Source organism: Betta splendens, chromosome 5 (genome assembly GCF_900634795.4).
Source record: "Betta splendens chromosome 5, fBetSpl5.4, whole genome shotgun sequence".
Classification (NCBI taxonomy): domain Eukaryota; kingdom Metazoa; phylum Chordata; class Actinopteri; order Anabantiformes; family Osphronemidae; genus Betta; species Betta splendens.
Genome location: NC_040885.2, coordinates 11,514,822 through 11,529,426, shown reverse-complemented (window position 1 = coordinate 11,529,426; position 14,605 = coordinate 11,514,822). Strand labels below are relative to the sequence as shown.

The 14,605-nt window shown below is 39.4% G+C and overlaps 1 protein-coding gene across 1 annotated transcript; it reads right to left on the bottom strand.

Moving 5' to 3' along the window:
• Positions 1-327: 327 nt before the first annotated feature.
• On the bottom strand, positions 328-14,377 carry LOC114855147 (inter-alpha-trypsin inhibitor heavy chain H3-like). The gene is made up of 30 exons (XM_029150013.3): positions 14,266-14,377; positions 13,440-13,600; positions 13,231-13,335; positions 12,923-13,085; positions 12,725-12,835; positions 12,289-12,417; positions 12,050-12,166; positions 11,729-11,897; positions 11,531-11,641; positions 11,083-11,264; positions 10,812-10,991; positions 10,613-10,734; positions 10,251-10,399; positions 10,137-10,157; positions 9,900-9,920; positions 9,719-9,739; positions 9,385-9,417; positions 9,159-9,179; positions 8,663-8,698; positions 7,692-7,724; positions 7,434-7,454; positions 6,952-6,978; positions 6,590-6,610; positions 2,655-2,693; positions 2,014-2,058; positions 1,487-1,594; positions 1,146-1,311; positions 826-974; positions 638-722; positions 328-515 (listed from the first exon to the last, which is right to left on the bottom strand). Exons 1-30 carry the CDS (start codon positions 14,335-14,337, stop codon positions 410-412), a joined length of 2,724 nt encoding a protein of 907 aa, XP_029005846.1. The 5' UTR covers positions 14,338-14,377; the 3' UTR covers positions 328-409.
• Positions 14,378-14,605: the final 228 nt, after the last annotated feature.

The following is a 14,605-nucleotide window of genomic DNA, read 5'->3' as shown; positions in this document are numbered from 1 at the left end:
AAAGGTAACAAATTCTTTAAGTCACTCTATAAGTTCCAGCCTTTACAACCCATCCAGCAGCATCTCATGTACAAGCCATCAATAAGCACAGGAGCAGGTTTGGCCGGTCTTCAGGTCCAGATTCTGTCACCTCAGTCATGATCTCCAGTTTCCCAGAACAGGCCTTTGTTGACATTTCTTGTTTCACATATACAGAATATATACTGTACTTTGATATAACTCAAAGGTAACAAATTCGTTAATTTAGGATTAAATATTATTCCAAAATAAATGTAGAGACTGACACATCCTATGCATCTAAGATGAATATTAAGTTTCAGACAAGCAAAGGTTTTGAATATGTTTTATTGATTTGCAATTTTCGTCTATAGTGAATTAATTATTTTTCTTTATTTTATATTTCTGGTGATTAAACAATGAAATCATCCAGGCGTCTCTGCAGAGCAGACTCAGCAGACATGAACCAGCAGTCCAGTGTTGGGGCAGCAGAAATAGTGTAGTCAACAGCACTGGATCTGCAAAGGAACCACAGACATGGTCATGTTTGTGTAGAAGGAGGTTCTTTATGCTAATGTTAACTTTTAAATAGCTTTTCATTCTGTGGTCCAATACTAAAGGGTATGAGACCAAACTGTACCTGGTGACACCAATCTCCTGATCTCTGATCTTCAGCTTTGTGGAGGGACTTTGCTGCACCTCCTCATAAACTGCTGGCTTTAGAACTGGACACATAATATAAGAGGAAAAGCAGAGAATACTTGAATGATTGTTCAAACCTCATATGGATGCGTTCTTTAACTGATTTTTTGATTCATTCAAACAAACCTAAAATTCCATCAATGCTGTTGTCTGACGGTTTCTGTCTTAAAACCGGCCAGAGGAACTTGTTACCATCCACCTCATGAATTAAGACGACCATGCGAGTGTCTCTAATGGCAACATCAAATTCCTTGTCTCGTCCGATAGCAGTTATGCTAAAGAAAAAAATCAAAGCGTGTCTTAAAGCATGTTTGTCTCTCAGACATTTTCAGACGTCATATCAAACTACTGAGAAAGCAGGTGGTTGTAGTCTTAAACTGTGAGTGAAGTTGGTGCTTTTCCACAGTATATCTACTACCACTACAGGTATTCTTTATTCTACTCACTCAGTTGAGACAAGGTTCTGTCCAGTGTAATGCATAACTCCTTGAACCTGTTGCTTAATGAGGCCGTCAGGGCACAGCTCAACAACCTGGCTATTCTTTAATTGGATGACGATTAGTTTGAATCCTGTATTTGGTGGTGAATCCAGGAGACCAATCACAGAAAGCTCTGGTGCAAATGAAAACAGATGTTCATCAGCAGCACACTTGAAACCGGGGAATTATATGACAATATGATGTGAACAAAATTTTCAAGAATTTTTTTCCTTTTTCTCTTTTGTATTTTCTTGTATGTATTTCTTGCATCATCTGGGATATAGAATGGGTAAAATAATGTTACTGACCCTCACTGGGATGGTGAAGTAGTTTAAGGCGAGTGTCTCCAGGAACGTCAAAGCAGAGTGGAAGAGACTGATTCTCAGTTTTAATCAAAAACCTGTGCAAAACAGGAACTAGAGACACAGAGTAGATTAAAACCTTTGTACAGAATGAACTTGTTTGATGAGGACAAACACTGGCTTCCCTCCAATACGTAATTACATATATTTTAAATGCAGTAAAGAAAAGTTTGCTGCAAAATTTAAATGATCAAAATCAAAATGGGGAAAAAAATCACAATTGCCTCAAACCTTAAACAATGGATCTTTAGTTTTTAGTAAATGCACACCTTTTACCTACACCAGCAAAAAACAGTCAAATAATAAATAAACTAGTAAATGTGGGTGTCAGGATGAGCAAATCTAAAGCAATTGAACATGTGAACCCTGTAACCCTTATAGTTTAATTTGTATAGAAATTCATAGTCTAGTGTATGAACACACACACACACACATACACACACACACACACACACAGTTATGAAATACTGTACCAGTAGCTACTGTGCCATGGGGAGAAGCAGGACTAGCAGTAATATCTGTATAGGGAGAAATTAGAATGGCAGTTCCTTAAATGTACGACAAAGTACTGAATGTATCTACTACTACTATTTTAATCCTCCCTTTTAACAGTGAAACTAAACTAGAATTAGTTGATGTGGATGTCAGGATGAATAAATCCAAAGCTAATGAACATGCGCATTTGTCAATGCATGTTGCAGAAAGATCAATTTTCTTTCTAATTCACTGGAAGGTGGATACTAAGAGATATGTTGATGATATGCTTGAAGATGGTCATTATATTTAGTTAAAAATTTTCACTCACTCATTCTGACAGTGTACTGTAAAAGTTACCGTACGATGTGAGTATCAAATCAATAATTCTGTATATTGTTTAAAAAGATTTGACAGCACTTTCATTCATATCCTCCTAAGGGTCACGTAGTGCTGGAGTTCTTCTCATTTGTCATTTGAGTGTTTTTTTTTTCCTACTGTACTTGTTTTCAAAGCAGGTCCCTGAGAGACACTGGGAAAGGCCCCTGTGACCCTTATTTTATTTAAAGACATTGATGAAGTCATGGCTGCTAAAATCTAATTGCATATGTGCTTAAAAGGTTCTAATGTACTATACAACCTGAAGATGGATATGTTCTTATATGACCTCCAATCCAGTCTGTAGGAAAAAACAAAACAAAAGAACAGCTACTGCATGAATAAAGCAACACTTCAAGGGATACAGGAGCAGTACAGCATTTAGTTAAGTGTGGTTTCTTGTTTCAAACACTGGAGTAATTAATGGAAGCCTTAGTGTAGCAACATAAAAAGTAAGAAAACAAGTAAAAAAATGTAAACATCGTTGTAATCAGTCATTAGGTTTTGTTGTTTGTCTTTCGTCTACAAGGACACAAAATGTGGAAATATAAAGTAATTATACGTTTAAATATACATCCATCCACCTTCTAGCACTTATTCCCATGCAGGGTCACAGGTGGTGCTGGAGCCTATCCCAGCTGTCTTTGGGCGAGAGGCAGGGTAAATTGAGTGAATGTGTTTGATCCAGATGCAACACTTTCATGTAGCTATTTCTTATTGAACGGTGGACCCCAAAGAATGGTCTGACTAAATCAATCATATATATATATATATATATATATATATATATATATATATATATATATATATATATATATATATATATATATATATATATTTCATATATATATCAATCATATATATATATATATATATATATATATATATATATATATATATATATATATATATATATATATATATATATATATATATATATATCATGAGAGACAATGAACCACATGAGATACCGGCTCAGACGTCGCCCGGTCTAACAAGGTCTGCGTCAGGTGTTGGGGAACCAGAGCACCTTGGCGAGAAGTGGGCTACTGGAACAAGAAAGAAATGGCTGAGATGCGAGAACAAGGCTCTGTTGGAATGCTACTACTCAAGTAACCCTAGTCAGAGGGGCTACATGCAAAGAATGTGCGGTGAATGGGAACGGAGAAACCCACATTCAAGGCTGACGGCGAAGCAACTAGTAGCTCAGTGTTCCAACATCCACAAACGGCAACTGCTATCACGACTTGAGATTGACGAGATACAACACAAATGCTACGGCAAGGGGGAGCCAGGACGCCAGGTCAGAGGGGAGGTTTCACCATCTCCCCAACCGGAAATTGGGTACGAAGCCCCAATAAGCACAGATACGCTGAGCGAGGCAGCGACTGACCTGAAAGATAAGATCATGGCGAGATTGAACAGGCAACCCCGAACCCCACTACAACGGCTAAGTGAAGTACCATCAGAAAGTCTCATGGAAGATGTGAATGCAGCATTGAGAGCGATCCCTACCAGAACAATGAGCTGATATACGCTTCAGCATCAGTGATCCTAGAGGTGCTTGGCCATAAGAGCAACCATGGGAGCCATGAGAAACAATACCCACCATGGAAACGAAGGTTGGAGGCAAAAATCAAGGCAGCTCGGAGGGAAGTGAGCCAAATGACAGAGGCCCAGAGAGGTGCAATGAAAAGACCGATGCCCAAGAGGTACAGCCAGATGACCATACCTGAAGCACTCGAAACTGCCAAGCAAAGGCTACAAGCCTTGGCCAGCCGCCTAAAGAGATACACCAGAGATAACGAAGCCAGACGAATAAACCGGCTGTTCGCAACACAACCTGCGAAAGTGTACTCTCAATGGCAGGGTAATAACAACAGAGCAGACCCACCAAGGCTGGAAACTGAACAGTACTGGAAGGGTATATGGGAAAGGGAGGCATCACACAACAGTGATGCACAGTGGCTGGTGGATCTGAGGGAAGACCACAGCAACCTCCCTGAACAGAATCCAGTGACTATCACAGTGGCAGACATCCAACATAGAGTCTCAGGTATGAAAAACTGGACAGCACCTGGCCCTGAGATGATCCACGCCTACTGGCTAAAGAAGCTCACTGCAATCCATGAGCGCCTGGCAGCACAAATGAACCAGCTGCTAAGGGATGGGACTCACCCTGAATGGCTACCCGAAGGGCGAACGATCCTGATAATGAAGGATCCCTCAAAGGGCACAGTCCCATCCAACTACCGGCCAATAACCTGTCTCTCCACAACATGGAAGCTCATGTCAGGCATCATCGCAGCTAAGATAAGTGGGCACATGAGTCAATACATGAGCGAAGCACAGAAGGGCATTGGTAAGGATACCAGAGGAGCCAAACACCAACTCCTGGTAGACAGAACAGTCGCCCAAGACTGCAGAATGCGACACACCAACCTGTGCACAGCCTGGATTGACTACAAGAAAGCCTATGACTCAATGCCACACACATGGATCACTGAATGCTTGGAGCTGTACAACATCAACAGAACTCTAAGGGCCTTCATTGCAAACTCGATGAGGTTGTGGAGAACCACCCTTGAAGCCAATGGGAAGCCACTTGCCCAAGTATCCATCAAATGTGGCATATACCAAGGAGATGCACTGTCCCCACTGCTGTTCTGCATAGGTCTGAACCCCCTCAGCCAAATAATAAACAAGACTGGCTATGGATACCGACTCCGGAACGGGGCCACCATAAGCCACCTCCTCTACATGGATGACATCAAGCTGTACGCCAAGAGTGAGCGAGACATCGACTCACTGATCCACACCACCAGGATCTACAGCTTAGACATCGGGATGCCATTCGGGCTCGAGAAATGTGGGAGGATGGTGACAAAGAGAGGCAAGGTAATCCACACAGAAAGGGTCTCACTCCCAGAAGGAACAATAGCAGACATTGAGAACAATTACAAGTACCTTGGAATACCACAGGCGAACGGCAACCTTGAACAGGCAACAAGGAATGCGGCAACAGCCAAATACCTCCAACGAGTAAGGCAAGTCCTAAGAAGCCAGCTCAATGGCAAGAACAAATCCCGGGCAATAAACAGCTACGCTCTGCCAGTGATCAGATACCCTGCAGGAATAATAAGGTGGCCAAAGGAAGAGATACAGACCACAGATGTTAAGACACGAAAGCTCCTCACCATGCATGGAGGGTTCCACCCCAAATCCAGCACCCTGAGACTGTACGCTAGCCGCAAGGAAGGAGGCCGAGGACTAGTGAGCGTGAGAGCCACTATCCAGGATGAAACATCCAAGATCCATAAGTACATCAAGGATAAGGCCCCGACAGATGACGTGCTGAGTGAATGTCTCAGGCAGTGGAGAACAGAGGATGAGATGCTGGAAGAGGGACCATCATGGGAGGACAAGCCCTTGCACGGGATGTACCACCGGAACATAACTGAAGTGGCTGATCTCAACAAATCCTACCAATGGCTTGAAAGGGCCGGGCTGAAGGACAGCACAGAGGCACTCATCCTGGCTGCACAGGAGCAGGCCCTGAGCACCAGAGCCATAGAGGCCCAGATCTACCACACCAGACAAGACCCAAGGTGTAGACTGTGCAAAGAGCGTGGACTGTGCAGTTGCCGTTTGTGGATGTTGGAACACTGAGCTACTAGTTGCTTCGCCGTCAGCCTTGAATGTGGGTTTCTCCGTTCCCATTCACCGCACATTCTTTGCATGTAGCCCCTCTGACTAGGGTTACTTGAGTAGTAGCATTCCAACAGAGCCTTGTTCTCGCATCTCAGCCATTTCTTTCTTGTTCCAGTAGCCCACTTCTCGCCAAGGTGCTCTGGTTCCCCAACACCTGACGCAGACCTTGTTAGACCAGGCGACGTCTGAGCCGGTATCTCATGTGGTTCATTGTCTCTCAGACAATATGAGGTAGGCGGTAGCTTAAAGGGTCTTGCCCAAGGACCCACACTGGATGCCTATTCGCCCTAACGGGGGATTCGAACCAATCCAAATGCAAGTCCTGTGACTTTACCGATCGCTATCCAGCGAGCTTATAACAATTTGTTTTGCTTCAGTAACAAACCTAGAAAGTGATGCATGTCTCATGTTAAAAGCAAAACACAGGACAAATGAACTTTTTAGCTTTTTAAATCCTAATTTTTTTAGAGGAGAGCAATGCAATACCTGGAATAGGCTGCATCTGGCCTGTTAAAAGAAAACAGATGAAGATAAACTTTTTAGATTTTATATTCTCTTAATGTTTTTCACATTTGTAGTGCTGCAGGTTTTTCACCTTCTTTGGGTTTATGCAGCACATCAGAGTTTTCTCCCTGTGCAGGTATCTTGACTAAAGTATTTGTACTGATGTTACTGTTAATGATTTCAGTTATGTTCTTGTAAATAGGGACTTATTATGGTCTTTGCTAAACATTTAAGATGGTACAGTATCAACCAGGAAACATTAGGACATATGGTGTACCTTGATATCTGTAAATAAAAACAGTTACTGTATATAAAAAGAGTATTAAAAGAAAAAAATACAGTACCTATTCTTCCATCAGTAGCAGCAGCAGCTATAAGACAAAACAAACAAAAACAAGTCTAAAGGCTAATGTGAAATCTAGTGTTCTACACATTTAATAAGAAATTTTATAAAAAAAAGAGCATAAACATGTTGTTGTAGTGCATATCATTTTCTCTGAGCTACATACAGTTGTTTTGCAAAACATCAATGTGAAATATTTTTATTTACTTATTTTTTTTATATACAGTACCATAACATTACATTTTATTAAAATATTTTAGTCCAGACAGTTTTTAGCAAAATTTTTGGCAAATGTTCTAGTTTAGAGAGAGTCTACCAAACTGCCTTGGGAGCGTGAACCCAATTTCAGCTTTTACTGGATGACAATAGGGCACAGATTTAGGACATGTACTGTACACATTTGTTCTGTTTCGAAATAAAACTACATGAGCATTAAAGAAAGTTTAATTAAATTTTCCTCTCACAAGTGTGTCTCTATCAAACCTGAATCATGTGAAGTTGCAGCTGTAAAACAGAAAAAAAAGAAAAATAAATTAGAACAAAGTTTGACTTTACTGTCTTGTAGTGTAATTGTAAAAAAGCCAGAGTTTTCTCCCTGTGCAGGTATCCTGACTACAGTATTTGTACTGATGTTACTGTTAATGATTTCTGTTATGTTCTAGTAAATAGGGACTTAATATGGTCTTAAGTCCTAGTACATACTCTCCACCATAATCATACATACAATACATCATACATTACCGATATAATAGGAAACATCATAATCTGCAGCACCTAAAAAACATGCCATAAATACATAAAAAAAGGGGTTAATAAAAAAAGATACATTTACAGTAAGATAAGAAAATTTCCATTAGATTCATTAAGATGTATTTTACAATAATGTAACATTTGTTTATTTTGAAAGATGTTGGTAACAGTTTTAATGTACCTGTTTAAATATTGTTAATGATACTAATGAGATGTGCTCTAATAAGACATAAAAAAATTGTTTCTAATGTAAATCTCAAGAACGTTTTTGGGTTTTCCTCTATTTACAACTCCTGTATGAAAGAGAGTGCGGGTACCTTGACTATTCGTACTGTTAGTAATTTAAGTTATGTTCTTGTGAATAGGTGTCACAGCTCATGTCATTTAGTCACTGCAATTACTCATTTCCGGTTTTATTTTGTCACCACTTCCTGTCTCAGTCATTGTTAGTTTCAGCCAGCCTTACTTCCGGTTCTAATCAACTCACCTGTCACCCATCTAGTCATCATCAGTCCGCATTTTAGCACCAGCTCTAGCCCTGCCCAGTTGCCAGATTGTCTTTGTGTTATTGAAAGCAGTCCAGCATTAATTCCTGTCTTGTTTCGTGACCGACCCTGTTTTTCCTGCCAATTGCCATCCGCCTCACCTGTGATACCGCCTTGCCGTAAGTCTGACCTAAGCCTGCCTTCTGACCACCGACTGTCTAATCCCTGTCTGTACTGTAACCGCCGCCTTTGTGTATCGACCCTTGCCTGTCTGACCAAGAGTACAAATAAACCCTTGTTATTCACCAAGCTTTGTCTCTGCCGTGCATGTGGGTCCGCTACCTAGAGCGCCGTGACAATAGGGACTTAATATAGTCTTTGCCAAACATTTACTGTAAGTTGGTATCAACTAGGGAACATTAGGACATATAGTGTAGTTATTGTACATAAAAAGAATATTAAAAGAGATAACAGTACCTATTTCTCCAGCAATACCAGCACCAGCACCAATTCCTAAAAAAAAAATTGTACATAAATGCTAAAACAATTCTAATTGCAGTAAAAGAAATTTGATAAAAAATTTGATAAGAAAAAAAGAGCATGAACATGTTGTTGTGGTGCTTATAATTTTCTTTGAGCTACATACAGTTGTGTTGCAAAACATCAATGTGAAATATTTTTATTTACTTATTTTTATTTTTTTTTATTTAGAGTACCATAACAACATATTTTATTAAAAATATTTTAGTCCAAACAGTTATTAGCAAAATTTTTGGCAAATGTTCTAGTTTAGAAAGAGAGTCTACCAAACTGCTTTGGGAGCGTGAAGCCTATATCAGCTTTTACTGGATGACAATAGGGCACACATTTAGGACATGTACTGTACACATTTGTTCTGTTTCAAAATAAAACTACATGAGCATTAAAGAAAGTTTAATTTAATTTTCCTCTCACAAGTGTGTCTCTATCAAACCTGAATCATGTGAAGTTGCAGCTGTAAAACAGAAAAAAATATGAAGAATAAATTAGAACAAAGTTTGACTTTACTGTCTTGTAGTCTAATTGTAAATAGTTTAGAGTTTTCTCCCTGTACAGGTATCCTGACCACAGTATTTGTACTGATGTTACTGTTAATGATTTCTGTTATGTTCTTGTAAATAGGGACACCATAATCATACATACAATACATCATACATTACCAATATAATAGGAAACATCATAATCTGCAGCACCTAAAAAGACATGCCATAAATACATCAAAAACATGAGTTAATAAAAAAAAGATACATTTCAGTAAGATAAGAAAATTTCTATTAGATTCATTAAGATGTATTTTGCAATAATGTAACATTTGTTTATTTTGAAAGATGTTGGTAACAGTTTTAATGTATCTGTTAAAATATTGTTAATGATACTAATGGTGCGTCTTCGAGTTTGCAATACTGTTGTGTGCATACATTTATATATAAAACACATATAATATACATAATAAATCATTTTATATTATCATGTTAGAGCAGAGCAATGCAATACCTGGATTAGGCTGCATCTGGCCTATAAAAAGAAAACACATGAACATTAACTTTTTAGAGCATGAAGTCAATTTCAGATTTTACTGTGACAGTAGGGTTCACCTTTAGGACATATACTGTATACATTTGTTCTGTTTCAAAATGAAATTATATGAGCATCAAAGAAAGTTTACTTATCAAACCTGAAATACGTGAAGTCGCAACTGTAAAAAAGAAAAAAATAACAACACTATATTAAGACCAAGTTTGACTTTACTGTCTTGTAGTCTAATTGTAAATAAACTGCTCGCAAATTAAAACTTTTTTCACATGTACATCTTTAAGTGATAAATGGACTTTCAGTTTGTAATAATTATCAATACATTTATACATAAAATACATCATTTTATATATGATGTTCGAGCAGAGCAATGTAATACCTGGAATAGGCTGCATCTGGCCTGTTGAAAGAAAACAGTTGAAGATAAACGTTTTAGATTTTGTATTCTGTTGTATGTATGTTTCTCACATTTGTACTGCTGCAGGTTTTTCACCTTCTTTGGGTTTATGCAGCACATCAGAGTTTTCTCCCTCAGGCTTGGTGACCACCATAGATGTGAGTGAGGTCACAAAACTGTACTTCAGTGACAGCTTCAAGGCCTCCTCCCTCATTCGATCCTTCTCAGGCCCAGACAACTGCAGCCTAAGTTATGATTATGATTATTAACACGCAACAATATTTTCATAGATTGAACCTTTTTTGAGACACTGCAATAAAAGAACATCAGCCAAAACTTTAAATCAGTCAGAGAAATATTATATTTTCTTAAAATTCTATTATTACAAATGAGGATTGCAGCTTTTAATAATTCATTGATTACAGACTACAGAAGAAAATGGCCAACACCACACTCACGCCTTGTCCAGGAGTTGTTTGACTGTGAGGTAGGCCCAAACCCTCTGAAGGCGTCTGTCAGACACTGTGTCAGTCGATTCCACAGTGGGATTAGTGTCAGAAAACCTCACACTGCCTGTTCCCTGTTGTGGCCCACAGTCATGTCATTAAAGCTGTTTCACATTATTACACACAGTGTGCAGCTTAAATGAATTCTTACTGAAATGGCTATAACTTCTGGAGTGAAGGTCTCAATGTCATTGTTGGTGATCTGACCAGCCACCACAATCTCAGAGCCATTATAATACTGTGTGAAGTGAGTCTGGGTCAGATTGGTGCCTCCTGTGTACATCATGGTTACATTGGTCAACAGAGGAGTGGCCACCTCTTCATAGAAACCCTGTTAATGGACAGTGCAGGAATCTTGATTCTCCCCATGTCCAACAGTCCTCAGTAATAATAACATGAAGGAGCCAAGTCTTTCTAAATACCTTCAGCTGTAAGTCAGCATCAGAGTCCTCATAGATCCGTCGTGCTACACCGTTGTTCTGCAGTGACATCTTCTCAAGGAATTCAAAATTGACGTCAAAACCAAAACCAAGACAGTAGAGAGGAAATTTGCCTGCAATGGCCTTTCGGACATTGGACTGTATTGTTTCAAGGTTTATCTCCCCTGTAGTAACAAAAGATGTTTATTTAAACAATAACCAGAAAAAGACAGTGAACAAATTTCACATCATTACCACATTAAGTGGTAGATTTCGGTAGGTTCAAGATCATCCTTAATTTCTGAAAGAAATGTGGATTATATTACATTTTTTAATTTCAAAACTGATAATCACCGCACTTTAAAAGAAAACCCAATGAAATACATGTAAATAAGTTATTTATGGTCTCATTAGGGCATAGTATTCATGTATATGTGTATTTAGTCCTAACCTGAGGTGGGGTCTCCATCAGTCAGAAGTATAAGGATCGATGCTGAACCTTCTCTGGGATGTGCCTTCAGAATACGAGCTCCTTCCAGCACTGCTGCATCAATGTCAGTGGCTACAATGAAGTAAAAACATATTTAGTCTTTGCTGTTCTACTTGTTAACATTATACAAAGTATACATATTTATTAAAACACACTCACATCCTCTGGCTGGAATATTTTGTGCAAAAGTCTTGGCACTGTTCACGTTTGTCTTGGTGGCCTGAACAAGTTCTCTCTTCCAGTGAAAAATTTCACCATCAAAAGTGATGAGACCGAAAAAATCATCTTCATTCAAATCATTCAAAATATGGATTAATGCTGTCCTGGTCTGAGAAAAGAAGAATCACTGACATGTCAGGGCTTCAACTCAGGTTTAAAAACCCATGAGGTAATGATTACTTCATGTTCAACGAAATTCATTGCGTCTCACTAAGCTAAAATTCCTGCTGTGCCTCAGTGACAGTATTTAACAAACTGTACCTGTTGTATTTTTCGCCCACTCATGGAGCCACTTTGATCAATAACAAAGACAACATTCTTTGGTATCCGTGGAAGACTGGACGGAGCAAAGTGGTGAACAAAATATCCACCTGATGCCTTAAAAAAGGTAGAAATTATTATTTGTTGAAAGGTTTGTTAAGAAGTAGTTAGTCACTGTAGATAACTTATATACTGTATTGTTGGTTTTAATGTAATGAACAGAAAACCGCTTTATGTACCTTAATGTCACCAACTGAAATGTCCCTGTTGACATCATAAACAATAACCAGATCTCCATTCATACCCTGCTCTCCACAGCTGTCACATGTCTTCTGTTGGCTTTCAGTTGGGTAGAAGTACACCCACGCCTACAAACAAGAGGATGCCAGAAAACAGCATGAACTGAAAGGGACAAACTGAAGCTTGGACCTGGAGGCTGTTTCATCTGTTATGATATTGTAGCAGCCCAGGGGGGTAATTCCCACCCTGAGCCGCTAAGGCCTATAGGAAAAATAACAGTTTTTGTGTTTGTAGAGTTATAGTTCAAGTGATGTCACGCAACAGTAAAAGTACAGTACATCATGATTAAAAAAATGATGCATTGACTGCACAGTAAACTGGATGAAACAAACTAATAAACATACTGTAAGGATTTCCCATCACTTCCTGCTGTACCTGTTTGTCTGTCAGTGTTTTGGTGATGGCATTAGCCAGAGCTTTGGTGCTTAGTCCACCTTTAACCTCCAGGAAACTGATGCCAGCCTTTTCATCTATGTACACATCAACCTGGAGGGAAAATACTTAGAACCACTCATGAATTAATATGTAATGACCCCTACCCTCCCTGCATGACCACTACATGATGAGACCTACCTTGAAGTCGCTGACAGGCTGCATCGGCCGAGCATGGATTTGCAGTTCGTACTTGCCGTGTCTGCGTTTCAGCAGTTCCTCATACGTGAGTTCAAAGGTCACTTTTTTGTGAGCAGCCACAGTCACTGACGTCTTAAATTCCTCCAGGGTCCTCCCTACAGAGCTGCAATACAGAGCACCATCACAGCACTGGAGCACAGGTTCTCACCCTCTTCTTTAGATTGTGCTACTGCATGTTACACTGAGGCCCCACTGTGAGAGGTTCAAGTAACAGACAGGACCTGTAGGCAGTAAAGTGGCCCATGTACCTGACGAGCCCAGCGCTTTGCCCACGGGATACAGCTGCAGTGTACTGCTGCTGAGCCTGTTCCTTGGTTTTCACAACACCATCGTACACCTGGCCGTCCATAAACCTGAAGAAATGATGGTGAACAACAGTCCTGACTGTCCCCTGATTTGTTACTCATTTATTGTTCATGTGTAAACCATGTGTAAACCATGTAAATATTTCACACACATTCTGAATTTACTGATGAAGGCAGTCTTGGGAATCCGCACTTGGAATTCTACTTCCTTGGATTCGTTCATTCGATTGGCCACGCGGCTTGTGATGACTGTTGTAGCGTAACGACTGGTCACTGTGGAGTTGATGTGAAAGCTGTAGATGTCCCAGTCATCCTAGGAAAATACAGGAGGGTAGTAAATAAAGAATACACTGATCTTTTGACCAAGATCATCTGTTGATAGAATTCCAAACCCCAATTTCCTATTGCTTTGTGCATGTGCTTAAATAACATTTACATCTACTCTAGGCACAGTCCTTTGTCCACCAAAAGGCCTAACCTTTGCAGGAGTAAAGTGATGTGTAGCTGGGTGATAACTGTGTGGTCTCTAACCAACATCCCTCAGGCTGAAGAAGCTACCTGAACAGATGGTGAAATGTTTTAACTCTAGAATTACAAAGTCTATGACTCAACTCAACTGCATCACAATGTTTACAGCAGTTATTTAGTTATTGATTTTGTCTATTAAACTTTGCTCTTTGTCCCTAAAAGATTTACCAACAGATTCAACATTAGATTATGTTTTCACAATCAGACTAATACATCTACATAATACATCAAGCACAAACAGATGTTTTGGTCTTTTTAAAAGGTCACAACTCAAACAACACCCTGCAATGAGCGGCAAACAAGCATTTTATTGTACAGAGGGTTTTACATGCAATGTCTTGTTTTATACAGTATTGACACAAAGCTAATCTACATTAATCTTACCATGGATGTCTTTCTCCTGTAAAATACCGTATTTACAGTGGAGTTGCTCAGCTTTTATGAACTTACTTTATTTGGTAATGAGGTCACCAAAGTCAGCAACAGACCAAAGAGGGCGGTTTGCATTAGAGCTCTCCCCATGATGTCTCCTGTCAGAGTGCAACCGTGCCTCCAGTTTGTCTTGTATCAACCTCCACCCACTCAACCACCCACCCACACATACATACACACACACAGAACAGCTACAGTAAGCGCTGGCCATACTGTAGATCTCTGGTACTCTCATTCTGTTTTTTTAAAGTACATTTTAATACAAGAAATTACCTAATTTAGGGTTTTATGTTACAAAAAATATAAACTCGATATAAAAAAATCATCACAAAGTATCTCAAGGCACTTTGCACACAAC